Source organism: Corythoichthys intestinalis, chromosome 16 (genome assembly GCF_030265065.1).
Source record: "Corythoichthys intestinalis isolate RoL2023-P3 chromosome 16, ASM3026506v1, whole genome shotgun sequence".
Taxonomy (NCBI): domain Eukaryota; kingdom Metazoa; phylum Chordata; class Actinopteri; order Syngnathiformes; family Syngnathidae; genus Corythoichthys; species Corythoichthys intestinalis.
Genome location: NC_080410.1, coordinates 45,319,089 through 45,336,064, shown reverse-complemented (window position 1 = coordinate 45,336,064; position 16,976 = coordinate 45,319,089). Strand labels below are relative to the sequence as shown.

The 16,976-nt window shown below is 38.4% G+C and overlaps 1 protein-coding gene across 1 annotated transcript; it reads left to right on the top strand.

Moving 5' to 3' along the window:
• The first annotated feature begins 13,133 nt into the window (after nt 1-13,133).
• LOC130904448 (immunoglobulin lambda-1 light chain-like) lies at nt 13,134-16,568 on the top strand. Its single transcript, XM_057817197.1, has 4 exons — nt 13,134-13,180; nt 13,254-13,584; nt 14,145-14,191; nt 15,258-16,568. Exons 1-4 carry the CDS (start codon nt 13,141-13,143, stop codon nt 15,575-15,577), a joined length of 738 nt encoding a protein of 245 aa, XP_057673180.1. The 5' UTR covers nt 13,134-13,140; the 3' UTR covers nt 15,578-16,568.
• Nucleotides 16,569-16,976: the final 408 nt, after the last annotated feature.

The following is a 16,976-nucleotide window of genomic DNA, read 5'->3' as shown; positions in this document are numbered from 1 at the left end:
AGGACTTTGAAATGCTTCATACGAAGCCACTCATTTGTTACCCTGGCTGTGTGTTTGGGATCATTGTCATGCTGAAAGACCCAGCCACGTCTCATCTTCAATGCCCTTGCTGATGGAAGGAGATTTCCACTCAAAATCTCTCGATACATGGCCCCATTCATTTTTTCCTTTACACAGATCAGTCGTCTTGGTCCCTTTGCAGAAAAACAGCCCCAAAGCATGATGTTTCCACCCCCATGCTTCACAGTGGGTATGGTGTTCTTCAGATGCAATTCAGTATTATTTCTCCTCCAAACACGAGAACCTGTGTTTCTACCAAAAAGTTCTATTTTGGTTTCATCTGACCATAACACATTCTCCCAGTCCTCTTCTGGATCATCCAAATGCTCTCTAGTGAACCGCAGACGGGCCTGGACGTGTATTTTCTTCAGCAGGGGGACACGTCTGGCAGTGCAGGATTTGAGTCCCTGGCGGCGCATTGTGTTACTGGTAGTAGCCTTTGGTTCCAGCTCTCTGTAGGTCATTCACTAGGTCCCCCAGTGTGGTTCTGTGATTTTTGCTCACAGTTCTTGTTATCATTTTTATGCCACGGGGTGAGATCTTGCATCGAGCCCCAGATCGAGGGAGATTATCAGTGGTCTTGTATGTCTTCCATTTTCTAATAATAGCTCCCACGGTGGATTTCTTTACACCAAGCGTTTTACTTATTGCAGATTCAGTCTTCCTAGCCTGGTGCAGGTCAACAATTTTGTCTCTGGTGTCTTTCGACAGCTCTTTGGTCTTGGCCAAAGTGGAGTTTGGAGTGTGACTGACTGAGGTTGTGGACAGGTGTCTTTTATACCAATAATGAGTTAAAACAGGTGCCATTAATACAGGTAACGAGTGGAACCTCGTTAGAAGAAATTAGACCTCTTTGACAGCCAGAAATCTTGCTTGTTTGTAGGTGACCAAATACTTATCTTCCACTCTAATTTGGAAATAAATTCTTTAAAAATCAAACAATGTGATTTTCTGTTTTTTTTTTCCCACATTCTGTCTCTCATGGTTGAGGTTTACCCATGTTGACAATTACAGGCCTCTCTAATCTTTTCAAGTAGGAAACTAGCACAATTGGTGGTTGACTAAATGCTTATTTGCCCCACTGTATGCTCATTTTAATTTATAAATAGTAATTATGAAGGAACTCTTCACTACTCAAACTAGGAATCATTTTCTCCATCAGAGGGCGTCAATGCTCTTTGGACGAATAATACCTCATTTATGGGGTTTTTTCTCATTGGAATTCAATGTTTTTTTTTTTTTTTTTTTTTTGTATTTCTTTGGCTTGATGTTGTTATGTAATGTGTTATTGTCCAGTATCATTATAACAACGGTTCATACACCATTGTTAAAAAATATATATATATCAAACAAAAATAAGCAGTTACTCAAAATGTTACTCTTGCTTGAGTATTCTTTTCACTGTATACTTCTTTACCTGTACTTGAGTCCATTTTTTGGATGACTACTTTTACTCTTACCTGAGTAATATTATTTTGTAGTAACGCTACTCTTACTTGAGTAAACTTTATGGCTACTCTACCCACCTCTGCGTTTAAATATTGCAATTTAAATTTGCTTATAAAATCCAGACACTTATTCTGGACGTTTACAAAATGTTTCTTTAGTAGTTTTTGAAAACAAAGGTTTGAATCGAACGGTGTACCACCTAAACAAACCAGTACATGTGCACAGAAAAACTTCTTAAAACGGAGAAAAAAAAACTTAACTTCCCCTGTTTTCAGTGTAAATCTACTAGAAATAAGTGAAATTATCTGCTAGTGCTTCAAGTAAATTTTATTCATTTAGATTTCTTGAAATAAGAAAAAATACCTAGCTGAAAATAAGCTTAACGGACTTATTTTAAGCAAAACGTTTGTATATTTAGGATAAAAAAACAAACTTGTTTGTCAGAAATGTTACTAATTTAAGATTAGCTATTGTTCAAAACATTATTTCAAAGCATTGTTTTCTTAATTTAGGTGAAAAATGAACAACTTGGCCTTAATAAGAACAAATACTGTAGTAATATTTACTTAAAGTAATTGGAAGAATCTCACGCATTGATCTTTTAACCAGCTTTTAACACTCAGAACAAGATGGGGAAAATTATTCGACTAGATTTAAGAAAAAAATTATCAGATTAAGACGTTATAAATTAGCAGTGTGGAAGTTAAATAAATTTGTATTGATTTATTTTGCATTAATAATTTAGCCTAACAATTAATTTGGTTCACATTGGTGAGAAGTGTAGCCGTGACCGCCGTTCACCCAATCTGCTTGGTCTTATTAATGTCCCGTCGCAAGCAAAAAGTGAACATGGAGGTTATGCTGTTATATTGTCCCTACCAATATTGAGACCAAACCTACGCCCTTGTGCCAGAGTGATCTGCAGCTACAGGAAGCGTCTGGTTGAAGTTATTGCTGCCAAAGGGAATCCCACAAAATATTAAATGTGATGATTCACTTACAGTGGGGAGAACAAGTATTCGATACACTGCCGATTTTGCTGGTTTTCCCACTTGCAAAGCATGTAGAGGTCTGTAATTTGTATCATAAGTTCTCTTCAACTGTGAGGGACGGAATCTAATACAAAAAAAACAGAAAATCACGTTTCCTGTAGTCCTTGACAAGGTTTGCACACACTGCAGCAGGGATTTTGGCCCACTCCTCCATGCAGATCTTTTCCAGAGCCTTCAGATCTCGGGGCTGCTGCCGGGCAACACGGACTTTCAGCTCCCTCCATAGATTTTCTATCGGGTTCAGATCTGGTGACTGGCTAGGCCACTCCAGGACCTTAAGATGCTTCTTACGGAGCCACTCTTTAGTTGCCTTGGCTGTGTGCTTTGGGTCGTTGTCATGCTGGAAGACCCAGCCACGACCCATCTTTAGGGCTCTCCCTGAAGGAAGGAGGTTGTCAGCCAAGATCTGGCGATACATAGCCCCATCCATCCTCCCCTCAATACGGTGCAGTCGTCCTGTACCCTTGGCAGAAAAGCAGCCCCAAAAAAATGATGTTTTTTCCTCCATGTTTCACGGTTGGGATGGTGTTCTTGGGGTTGTACTCATCCTTCTTTTTCCTCCAAACACGACGAGCCGAGTTTACACCAAAAAGTTCAATTTTGGTCTCAGCCGACCACATGACCTTCTCCCATTGCTCCTCTGGATCATCCAGATGGTCAGTGGCAAACTTCAGACGTGTCTGGACATGCACTGGCTTCAGCAGCGGGACCTTGCGTGCGCTGTACAATTTTAATCCATGACTGCGTATACGTGTTTCCGATGGTTTTCTTCGAGACTGTGGTTCTAGCTCTCTTCAGGTCAATGACCAGGTCCTGCCTTGTAGTTCTGGGCTGATCCCTCACCTTCCTCATGATCAGGGATGCCCCACGAGGTGAGATCTTGCATGGAGCCCCAGAACGAGGCAGATTGACCGTCAACTTGAACTTCTTCCATTTTCTAATAATCGCTCCAACAGTTGTTACCTTCTCACCAACCTGCTTGCTTATTTTCCTGTTGCCCATCCATTATTTTATCCCTGATGTCCTTACACAGCTCTTTGGTCTTGGCCATTGTGGAGAGGTTGGAGTTTGTTTGTTTGAGCATGTGAACAGGTGTCTTTTATACAGGTAACAAGTTCAAACAGGTGCAGTTACTTCCGGTAATGAGTGGAGAACAGGAGGGGTTCTTAAAAAAGAACTAAGAGCCAAAATATTTACTAGTTGGTAATGTATCGAATATTATTTCATGCAGTTAAATACAAATTTATTATTTAAAAATTATACAATGTGATTTTCTGGATTTTTGTATTAGATTCCGTCCCTCACAGTTGAAGAGAACTTATGATACAAATTACAGACCTCTACATGGCTTGCAAGTGGGAAAACCAGCAAAATAGGCAGTGTACTTGTTCTCCCCACTGTACTTATTTTTCCTCCTTCTGTCATTGTTTGAATATTATCCTCATTAAAATATGAAAACCTATAAATGTTTGGGTTGTTTTAGTTAAAGCAGACACTGTTTTTTTTTTTTTTTATCTGTGTGATTTTGACAAAGATCATCATATTTGATGGTGATTTTATGCAGAAATGTGAGAAATTCCCAAAAGTTCAGATACTTTTTCATACCACTGTAGTGAGGTAGGGATGGTAACTCCGAATTAGTTTAAAAAAAAAAAAATCTTTACAAGGGCCATTGTTGTTATCATTTTGTTTTGAATGGTCAGGATGAATACTACCACAATTTCTTTTTACAAATAAGAAAAACTGATTTGGGCGGAAACTCAGAAAATGACAAAAGGGCTATAAAAATGCCCTATTTCAATCAATCAAAAAAGTGGCAAGGTAAATGAGAACAAAACCTTTTTTTTTTTTTTTTGCGTTTGATTATGTTTAGGTATAACATTAGACAACTTGAAAACAAAGGGCCCCCTCTCATTTCTGAACTTTTTTTCTTGACACACCCTAATATATCACTGATTCTTGAATAAAGTTGCATTTACAGTCGTGGTCAAAAGTTTACATACACTTGTGAAGAACATAATGTCATGGCTCTCTTGAGTTTCCAGTTATTTCTACAACTCTGATTTTTCTCCGATAGAGTGATTGGAACAGATACTTCTTTGTCACAAAAAACATTCATGAAGTTTGGTTCTTTTATGACTTTATTATGGGTGAACAGAAAAAAGTGATCAAATCTACTGGATCAAAAATATACATACAGCAGCGCTAATATTTGGTAACATGTCCCTTGGCCATTTTCACTTCAATTAGGCGCTTTTGGTAGCCATCCACAAGCTTCTGGCAAGCTTCTGGTTGAATCTTTGATCACACCTCTGTACAGCAGTTCAGTTAAATTTGATGGCTTTCTGACATGGACTTGTTTCTTCAGCATTGTCCACAAGTTCTCAATGGGGTTTAAGTCAGGCCATTCGAAAACCTTAATTCTAGCCTGATTTAGCCATTCCATTACCACTTTTGTTGTGTGTTTGGGGTCATTGTCCTGTTGGAATACCCAACTGCGCCCAAGACCCAATCTTTGGGCTGATGACGTTAGGTTATCTTGAAGAATTTGAAGGTAATCGTCCTTCTTCATTATCCCATTTACTCTCTGTAAAAAACCAGTTCCATTGGCAGCAAAACAGCCCCACAGCATAATACTACCACCACCGTGCTTGACGGTAGGCATGGTGTACTTGGGGTTAAAGGCCTCACCTTTTCTCCTCCAAACATATTGGTGGGCATTGTGGCCAAACAGCTCAATTTTTGTTTCGTCTGACTACAGAACTTTCCTCCAGAAGGTCTTATCTTTGTCCATGTGATCAGCAGCAAACTTCAGTCGAGCCTTAAGGTGCCGCTTTTGGAGCAAGGGCTTCCTTCTTGCACGGCAGCCTCTCAGTCCATGGAGATGCAAAACACGCTTGACTGTGGACACTGACACCTGTGTTCCAGCAGCTTCTAATTCTTGGCAGATCTGCGTTTTGGTGATTCTCGGTTGAATCTTCACCCTCCTGACCAATTTTCTCTCAGCAGCAGGTGATAGCTTGCGTTTTCTTCCTCATCGTGGCAGTGACAAAACAGTGCCATGCACTTTATACTTACAAACAATTGTTTGCACTGTTGCTCTTGGGACCTGCAGCTGCTTTGAAATGGCTCCAAGTGACTTTCCTGACTTATTCAAGTCAATGATTCGCTTTTTCAGATCCATGTATGTATATTTTTGACCCAGCAGATTTGATCACTTTTTCTGTTAACCCATAATAAAGTCATAAAACAACCAAACTTCATAAATGTTTTTTGTGACAAAGAAGTATCTGTTCCAATCACTCTATCGGAGAAAAATCAGATTTGTAGAAATAACTGGAAACTCAAGAGAGCCATGATATTATGTTCTTCACAAGTGTTTGTAAACTTGTGACCACAACTGTAGTTCCCCTTTTATAAAGGGTTCCTCAGTTAATGACCTATTTCTGAGTCCATGGCGACAGTATTAATGTTGATAAACATGACTTGATAAAAGGCGTAAATGTCACTTTAAGGTAACCTCATCATTTGATTATCCTTATCATTAATGGCCATGATGTTACATTATGAACATTGATGTTGAAAAATTTAGGGGGGAAAAAAACAAGTTTCATTGGATTTCCATCACCAAAAAAAGGCAAGATGATGTGAAAGGACGCAAACGAAAGCGAGTCTTTGCGCTCGGCTAATGAAGCGGCGGCTCGCTACCGTCCCAGGATGCACCTGTGGGCCTGTTTTATCCTGCTTTATGACTGCGTTCAAATAAAGCGGTCATGTTTCACTTCTCTCAAATCACACCGAGCTGGCGGGAAGACCCCAGATTTTTGCTTTAAGATGGGTGTCGGCGCCATTGACGTCAATAGATGTTCAATCCATTGGAATTGGGATGGGAAATTCGACAAAAGAACAAAAAAACAAGCTTGTTTCGTCCTTCTGCTGTGATTTGAATTGAGCTTATCGCTAGTAGACATCCAATCCATGATTTGAATTGAGCTTATCGCTAGTAGACATCCAATCCATTTGAAGTGGGAGGGTGGCAGCGAATGAACATTCGATCATTCGCTGCCATCCCTCCCACTTCAAACGGATTGGACGTCTATGGCTGTCAGTGGCAGCCAATGCAAGGCAATGAGTACATTTTGGGGCATTTCAGGCCATTTCCTGTTCATTTTTGCTGACTTCATTTTCCTTTTGTGGTTAGGGTTTACAGCTCACTTCCTTTTGATTTCTGTTAACTGAAAAGTGACTCAAGAATTGGACGTCTAACACCGTCAATGGCACTGAAAGATGAGCAGTCAGAGCCAGTCCTCCCAATTTAAATGATATGGATGTCCGTTGCCGTCAATGGCAGTCAATGAGTTAAATCCTATTCACTAGAGGTGTCTGATATTATTGGGTAGTCGATGTTAACGGCCGAAAAAGGCATTTTGGAGCGAGATCGGATAATAACGATATCTGATTTTTCATGATTGGTTTTGGGCAAATATGCATGTTGCCTTAAGAGTGAATGTAGAAGCCTTCTGCCTTTATACAGTCCCTGACAAAAGTCTTGTCGCGTATCCATTTTGTAGAAACAATTGCTAATAACTGGGGCTGTCAAACGATTAAAATTTTTAATCGAGTTAATTACAGCTTAAAAATTAATTAATCGTAATTAATCGCAATTAATCGCAATTCAAACCATCTCTAAAATATGCCATATTTTTATGTAAATTATTGTTGGAATGGAAAGATAAGACACACGACGGATATATACATACAACATACTGTACATAAGTACTGTATTTGTTTATTGTAACAATAAATCCACATGCCATTATTAACATTCTTTCTGTTAAAGTGATCCACGGATAGAAAGACTTGAAGTTCTTCAAAGATAATTGTTATAGTTACAAGTTATAGTAATTTTATATTAAAACCCCTCTTCATGTTTTTGTTTTAATTAAATGTGTAAAATTTTCAATCAAAAGTAGAGTTAATGTAATGATAATAATAAGAATAAAAATAACAATAATAAAAATAGAGTGACCAAAGTCTAAGTTTTACGTGTATTTTGCATAGCTATTTTGATATGGAATGCCAGTTCATTTTGCATTGTTGTTTAACTGTGTGTCAGAATAGGGCCTCATTACTATAGACTGAAGTGCTTTTCTTTTTGTTAACATTATTTTTTGGGGGGGGTGATAGGAATATTATTTTTGTTGTGCTTTCACTAAACGATACTTATGTTTGTTGTGAAGGAGAAGCTTATGCCAATAAACGGTGCGGTCCAAAGAACGCCTGTGTCCACTCGCCTTTACTGTATAACATATATCTGTACATATCTTACCCAAAATACAACAAGAGACACATAATTGCCACTAAAAGAAAGAAAACTTCCCGAAATATGTGTGGAGCACAAATAGCAATTTGCATTGCATTGTGAATACAGCATAAATGTCTCACAACTACTAATTCTCCCACGTTTAGAAGAAATAACATGAGTATGGAACGGCGCTGCACCCAAGCGGCCGGTGGCATTCTCTTCACTCTTAAGGTCCATAAACGGCCTCATTGTAATCTGTTTGAGGCAATGTGCGAGCGGGTCATTTAGTGCATACGTTAATTGCGTCAAATATTTTAACATGATTAATTTAAAAAATTAACACCCGTTAACGCGATAATTTTGACAGCCCCACTAATAACCTGACTTTAAATTATTCAATTGGTTTCAGAAATGGCTCAAATGAAAGTTAAGACCCTCCCAAATGATGTTGAATGTACAAGAATATATTTGTTTCACTGAAAATAGATTTATCATTTAATGGAGACATAAAGGTCAAATTTTGGCAAGACAAAAGTTTTGTCGCCAGCAGAAAGTAGTGTGAAAATTGAACAAAAAATGTACTTCAAATACAAAAATATGTTAAATAACATAAGCCAATTAAGTCGTGGTGCTGTGAGATCCAAATTTAATATTTTGTATGACTTCCATGGGCTTCGGCAAGGATTCATACAATTTATTGAGGAAGTCATCAGGAACATCAAAGAAAGCAGGCTTGCATGCCTCCCAGACTTCATCAACATTCTTGGGTTTCGTCTTCCATGCTTCCTCTTTCATCCTACCCCAGACATGCTCAATGATGTTCATGTCTGGTGACTGGGCTGGCCAGTCCTGGAGGATCTTGATTGAAGTATGCGATGGAGCACCATCCTGCTGCAGAATGTGTCCCTTTTTATGGTTAGGAGTAGAGATGTACCGATTGATCGGCATCCCGATCGATCGGGTCTGATCACGTCATTTTCAAAGTATCGGAATCGGCAAAAAAATATCGGACATGCCTTTTTTTAATATATATATATATTTTTTAATTAAATCGTTTTCTAATTGTATTTAACGTTACAGACATAATGAGTTACACTCATCCAGAGTCTTTAGTTTAGGCTTAAAGTACGGTTATCAAATTTTTTCATGTTAACGGCGGTAATGAATTTTTAAAAAATGCATCACGTTAAAATATTTACCGCAATTAACGCATGCGCTGCACGACCTTAATGGCGCCGTTATACCTATACAGTATATAGAGCTAAAAGGCAGCGTAAAATGAGTAGAGTGAATTTTGGCAGCCTTTAGAGACTTTTTTAATTGGCAAAAGCCTTACAATCCCTCTCCCAACGATTAGAAATATCGTGGGAAGCAATTTTGGGAAGAAATGTAGTAGTCGATCTTTTTCTTAACACCCTATGTTGCACCCTATGGTTGCACTTCCAGAGAACAGAACAGAACAGAACAGTTAATTGGCTACAGTATCATTTACTAAAAGCTCAACAAATACACTAGATGGCAATATTTAGTCACAATATACAAAGTCAAATTTATCCTTTAAGAATTACAAGTCTTTCTATCCGTGGATCCGTGGCGAGATGGGCTACTGCAATTCGTCGAGAAAACTGGGCTCCAAACGATTACCACAGATTATGTAGTAGTCATTTTATATCTGGTAAGATGCATTTAATATATATTTAGAGGGTTTTGGGCTGACAACCACAATTAAGATCATTGCTAGGCTAATCGCCAACAACATACACGTATGTATGTAGTGAGAGTGCTATCGCTAAACCATATAAACATTAAAAGCCCTAACTCCATTGACAAACGACATGAAATACATTCGACTTGACAGTGGATGTTAGCAATAACAAAAGATTTTGAATTGAAAATTTCGTAACTCACCTTTCCAAGCACAAGATAGATTCCTGCCGAATTTTCGTGGACGAGGACCTGTTTCACCCAACCAGCAACGAAGTATTTATAAGCCTCCAAGCTCTTAAAGTTTTTCAAACTTTCGTGAGAATAGGCTGATTTTGTGTGGACAAGATAGTTGTACAGTTCAGGGTAGCTAGCAGATGTCAGGCAAATACGGCGGAGACAGCGGGTCGAAAAACATCGATTTAGGCATCAAATATGGATCTGGCGAATGGATAAACTGAAGCTTTTCCACATAACGCCTTTTATGCAACGCATCAAGTGAGTTTACGGCATCCGAAAGCACCGGGTCTTCCATGAAATGCATTATAAATTGCTCGATCAATTGAGACCATTGATAATACAGACACAAAATGACGGACAAGTGGGCGGAACCATACAGCGAGCACGTGATTTTGTGACGTCGGTGGGTAGGGTCTATACGTTTGCCATTTTCTCTAAAACCTTTATATATTCTTTTAAACTGCTTCTGTTGCCACCATAACATGTCACCACCGTATCTTTTGTGTATAGAAAAAAAAAGATAAAATAAATCTTTAATATTTAAGAAGAGGTTTGTGGCAGCTAGCAAGAGAGTGAAAACAAGATGGCTAATGTGGACTACCTCTGCATAGCATGGAAAAGACTAGATTTTTGTCACTACCGTCAGATGTCACCACTGTCAGATATGTGTCACCACCGTCAAGTCCAATGTCACCACCGTCGGAGGGACTTTTATTTGCTTTAAATAAGGGCTGTCAAACGATTAAAATTTTTAATCGAGTTAATTACAGCTTAAAAATTAATGAATCGTAATTCATCGCAGTTAATCGCAATTCAAACCATCTGTAAAATATGCTATATTTTTCTGTAAATTATATATATATTCTGTAAAATAAATTGTTGGAATGGAAAGATAAGACACAAGATGGATATATACATTCAACATACGGTACATAAGGACTGTAGTGGGCATTTCACTCGACTGTCATTTAAATCTGTCTATGCTGTCCTCACTCCGAAGCGTCTACTTTTTCCAAAGCTAGACAGCTAGTGAACGACGCCTTAATAATCAGACTTCTTCCTTTTTCATCTGATTTATTAATAAAATGGCCTCAAACCATTGTCCTCTTTAGACCGTCGTAAAACTACAAAAAAAAGTACACAAGCATTGCATTAGCAACAACGTTAGCTTAGCACGCTATAGACCCTACTCACCTACGTCACAAAATGGGCGTGTCGCTGTTTCCGGCCGCCATATTGTACCTCTTTTTCAGACCTATTCTCATTGTTTTCAATTAGTCGAGCAAGTTATAGAGCAATTCATGGAAGCCCCGGTGTTATCTGACGCTGTAAACTCATTGGATCCGTTGCATAAAAGGCGTTACGTGGAAAAGCTTCAGTTTATCCATTCGCCAGATCCGTATTTGATGCCTAAATCGATGTTTTTCGACCCGCTGGCTTCGCCTGTCATCTGATATCCTGATATTTACAACTATCTTGTCCACACAAAATCAGCCTATTCTCACGAAAGTTTGAAAAACTTTAAGAGCTTGGAGGCTTATAAATGCTACGTTGCTGGTTGGGTGAAACAGGTCCTCGTACACGAAAATTCGGCAGGAATCTTGTGCTCGGAAGGTGAGTTACGAAATTTTCAATTCAAAATCTTTTGTTCTTGCTAACATCCACTGTCAAGTCTAATGTATTTCATGTCATTTGTCAATGGAGCTAGGGCTTTTAATGTTTATATGGTTTAGCGATAGCACTCACTACATACATACGTGTATGTTGTCGGCGATTAGCCTAGCAATGATCTTAATTGTGGTTGTCAGCCCAAAACCCTCTAAATATATATTAAATGCATCTTACCAGATATAAAATGACTACTACATAATCTGTGGTAGTCGTTTGGAGCCCAGTTTTCTCGTCGAATTGCAGCAGTCAATCGCGGTCTCCTCTTCGGGTCTCTCGGAATACGGTAAAAATTCAAGTCTCTCCGTCTATCTATTCTGTTTTTGCAACCGACCGCCACACACGACTTCACCATTTTGATTATTAATGTTAACGAGCAGAAAAACACGCCATAATAGGAGGAATTTACGAAGCGCTAATGCATTAACATGACTAGTATCCGGACAACATGGCACGGGGTTCACAGGTTCACTAAACATAAACAAAAAGCATCTCATACAAAAAATATAACATTTCGCTTACTAACATAATATGTACATTCTTTACAACAACCATACTTACGGACAAATCTTGTCCAAGGATCATATAAGCACAACATTACAACGTAGACGTCAGCCCGAGATGTCGTGCAGCCATATTGAACTGGCAAGAAGACAATGAACCATGTCGCAAAGCGACCACAAGAGTTCGCTGTTAGACAGCACAAAAAGCCTTGCTGTAAAACTTACCAAAAGGCAGAATACTGTCTGAGTGGGACATGTGCGTTAATTGCGTCAAATATTTTAACGTGATTAATTTAAAAAAATTAATTACCGGGCGTTAACGCGATAATTTTGACAGCCCTACTTTAAATACATATGTTTGTAATTTGTTACTTCAGTGCTCCTGGGCTATAGCGGTAACATTCTATTTTATTAGAGAAATGTGTTTTTAGATTTTTTAAAAAAAACATTATTGACATATTTAAGTGAAAAGTAAACAAAGGATTATGTAAGCTCTTATAGAGGAGTATACTTGAAACGGTATAAAAAAAAAAAAAAAGGAAAGTGAATATTTACCTTTTAGCACCATATACAGTATGTGTACCTATAATGAAAGGCATTGGTTTGAAAGCTCCAAATTGGTATTGGACGAGAAAAATAAAAATAAATGAGCTTTTTATTGTGTCTGACGGTAGTGACAAATGCAACGCAGTGACTCAAAAAGCATCTATTTTATGAAAAAGGTCAAAATTGGGGAGCTGACACCGGTACATTGCTGAACAGCTAAGACATTGGTATATAATATAATTTCTTCAGATTTACCAATCAAAATCCCCCCCCCCCAAAAAAAAAAAAAAAAAAAACTGTTTTAGGCAAATTCTCAAGAATCACTGACATATGAATATTCACACACATTTTGGGTCATGTTGGCCACACTTGCACTGTGCCAGATGTTAGTACTGTGGCCTACATAACCCATGAAGTGATATCACCAAGTCTTAATGGGTTGAAGTTAAATTACAATAAGTAGTTACCAGCCTTAGAAAGGTTCAAGCAAAATCAAATGGATGCATGAAGCCTCCCCCGCTTTCCGCCCCCCTTTAGAAAGTACTTCCTCTCCCCTCTCATTTAAAAGCTGTGGGGCGCATCCAGAACTACTTCAGTGATGTTCAGCGACACCATGCTGGGGATTCTAAGCCTTCTCATCGCCGCGCTTACCCGTGAGACCCTCTTTGTCATTTCTCCTCCACGCGTTGGAGTCAGCTAACAGTTGTTGTTTTTGTCTGTTGACAGGTGTTGACGCGGCCAAGGTGCTGACCCAGACGCCGGCGGTTCTGACCGTTCCTGTAGGACGAGAGGTGGTTCTCAATTGCAACATTCAGAGGGATGATCGCCATAGAGTCGTCTTTTATAGACAGTTTCCTGGAGAAGCTCCTCAGTTCATTCTGGAGCATTACTATTCAAGGTCACCTAGCTATGGATCAGATTTCTCCTCTAGTCAGTTCAATGCCAATGCGTCCTCCAAAGTGGATTACCAGTTCATCATTAAACAGGCAAAGGCAGAAGATTCTGCTGAGTATTATTGTAACACGTGGGATCGCTCTGTTAATGAAGAAGTATCACAGTGAAATACGCAGTGACAAAAACTGGCTCTTCTTACTTCTGCTTTTGTGTTGAGTCTACATGTCAGATTCTTACCTGTGCAGAAGAAGCGATGCTACTTAGAATGATATGATGTAGACCATTTGTAAGGAGGCACTGTATTTTGCCTGATCTGAGGAGTCGAAGTCAACTTTTTTGATGGGCCACATTATATATTTGGTTTCCTTCAGATGAGATGCTGAGTTTTGGAGGGATTTATCGGGGAGAGCGAAGTGCAGTAAAAAATTGTGCTTTCTCATCCCACGATCGGTCAGGATTTTTTTCATCAATGCGTTGTTGTTGTTGTTTCTAATTGATCGACTTGTTGCTTTTCCAAGGTTCGCCTTCACGATGCTCCTCTGAGAGACGTTTCCATCACGGTGACCACTTGACAGACGTGTGGACGTTCAGCACCGCCGCCTATGAGGAGTTAAAAGACACAGGAGTGAATGTTGACATCTCGGATTTAAAGAAAATGTCTTGAGGAAGTCCACCGCTTATGTTGAGGATTCGAGTCAGTTTTTGTACGGCAGTTAGCACAAGTGTCATCACTGTGGTATTCGGCGGAGGAACTAAGCTGCTTGTGACAAGTAAGTTCCTTGAATTGATCATCAAATGCGATACATTTATGCATGTACCAATCTATAAATGCCTAATTGAATATATTTGCTGAGTTTTTTTTATTTATTTTTTTGGTTTCATCTTTTTCATTTTTGACACTTGATAATTCTTCTTACTCTAAATTAAAGAGCAGATAAGAACACAAAAAATACATACAAAGCTTTTACAGCCCAAGAATAATTAATATATTTGTTTGGTTGGTCATATATTTTTATATGTATATACAATTGATTTATGTATGGTTATATTCTGCACTTTGGCATTTTTTCATTAATCTGTGTGAGTACCATCATTGTAAATGACTACATATTTACTAAGTGCCATTATTATTTATTTGCTTTTGTTGCACATTGACTTTTTTTAATTGAATTTGAACATTGAATTTTTTTTTCATCATGAAAATGTATGATTACGTTTGGTCACCTAAATGAAAACACTATGCAGCAGCTGTTTTTTGTGTCATATATGTCTATCATTTCATGTTTCGAATATTTTATACATACAGGTATATTCTTTGTTGTCATGGTTCCTGATGTAGATTTTTAGGATACTTTTTAGTGTGGTACCTTAGGCGATACAGGTACAGTAAACAATATACTGAATTTAGTCTTTTTTTTTGTCCCATATTTAGTTAGTGTTAAAATGTTTTCCATGTTTTCCAATTTTTAATCATGGATGAATTTGTGTTTACTGGATACATTATAAACTATGTAGTAAATTAAGATTTACTTCTTTTGCTTTTGAAATATTTTGAATTGATTTTGAATATACGAAGTATTTAATATGCCTCTCAATATGATAGAGTGCACTTCTGCCCAAATATAACGTATTCAGATGAAGATAAAATGAAGATAAACATGGTTTTATGCAGTTTTGAGAGTTCATGGGTTCTCAAACTGGAGGTTGGGGGCCAAAACGTTTGTTGTAATCATCATATAACATGATGCCACTATGTCATTTCTGTATTAATTTTAAACCGATTAACCTTTGTACTTGAGTCCTGGTGCTGTAAACTAACAGATCTGATCCCTCCAGGCTCTGACGTGAGTCCACCCGTGGTGACTGTCTTCCCTCCGTCCAATGATGAGCTCCAGTCCAAAGAGGCCACTCTAGTCTGCGTGGCCACTCAGTCCATCCCGTCCGCTGATGTTACTTGGATGGCTCGCGGCCGTCCGGCGTCGGACGCCGTCGCCACCGGTCCTGCCACACGAGAAACGAACGGCAACTACAAAATCAGCAGCTATCTCACCGTGCAGACGTCCGAATGGAACGCGGACGTACCTTACACTTGTAAGGTGTCTTTGGGCTCCCAGTCAGCTGAACAGACCATCAGCAAGTCCAATTGTGCAATTTAGCAAGCCCAAAATAATGTGTATGCATGTTCTTAGCTAGTCTGCTTTAGTTTTCTATAACGACTCAATATTCTTCAATAAAAAATATGTCATTGATTTTGGACTGAGTATGTTCAGATTTTAACTCATTTTCTTCAAAGACTTTACAAATATGTAAAATGAAGCATGATTATTTGGTTAAAAATACAGTTTTGTGTATGCTTAGTTCCCTAAAATGAAGCAACAAACCAAATTTAAAATGATGACTTGTGATGTGACAATATTTTGAAAAGTGTACCGCTAAAGGTTATCGATATGCTCCTACCATGAATCAGTATATCGTTTTGAAAAGGTGTCACTGTTTCATAAAAGTAAAAGGAACCAACAGGTTTCTACCAACGTCTTCTGTTAGAATTGCGTCTACGTTAGCTCATTAGTCGCTATTGACGGCGCTAGACATTCCATTCGTTTGGACTGGATTTGACGTCAAGCGTCGTCAATTGAACTGAAACCAGAGCATGTCTTGTGGGTATTCACAGGTCACTTCCTGTTCATTTTAAAATATTTACAGGTGACTCCATGTTGATTTTGAGTCACTTCAAAGTCATTGGTAGACACTCTTGAGTCACTTCATTTTCAGTAAACCCAAAATTAATTAGAAGTGACCCGTAAACACCCCAGAAGGTAAAGAGTGACCGAAAAACAACAGAAAAGACGTGACATGCCCCAAAATGAACTCATTGCCTGGCATTGGCTGCAAGTGACGGTCACAGACGTCCAATCCGTTTGAAGTGGAAGGGATGGCAGCGAATGACCGAATCGAACGTCTACTAGTGATAAGCTTTTTTAAATTCATGCAATATTATTTGTTAATTAATGTTGACAACATTGAACATTTTCTTACTTTTTAGTCCTTTTTCATTCATCTTTTATTCATGAAATCTTCACTTTCACATAATTCGCTGAAACAGCAAAGCCTGAACACGACTAGAAATTTGTAGTCCTAAAATAAAAACAATGAACAATTTCAAACGTCTCATGTGACTTTTTTGCATTCGTGAATGGAAGATAGTTTACATATAACTACATCATACTGCACTTGAATTTAAAAAGAAATACCACACACATGAATGTTTTAAATACTTTTCTTCCCAATTCATTCTCAAGTTGTTGTTTTTAAATTCATGATGTTTAAAAGAGTGCTCTACAAAGGGTTAAATGTCAGAGTAACTACAAAATGATGACTGTTTGGGGGGGGTGGAACTTGTAACTTTTATACAAGTCCTTGAACTCCACATTTATTCAAAATTATCATGCGTCTTCATTCAAATATTCAAAATCAATTAACAACGCATCTATGTTATGTTTTCTAAACAGTTGCACTTGATCGTCTGGGAATTGCATCCATGCTACACTCTAGTGC

Coding starts and splice junctions, on each gene's coding strand:
- LOC130904448 (XM_057817197.1), top strand. CDS start 13,141: ATGCTGGGGATTCTAAGCCTTCTCATCGCCGCGCTTACCC. Junction 13,585..14,144: donor GTTAATGAAGAAGTATCACA/GTGAAATACGCA, acceptor AGTTAGCACAAG/TGTCATCACTGTGGTATTCG. Junction 14,192..15,257: donor AACTAAGCTGCTTGTGACAA/GTAAGTTCCTTG, acceptor TGATCCCTCCAG/GCTCTGACGTGAGTCCACCC.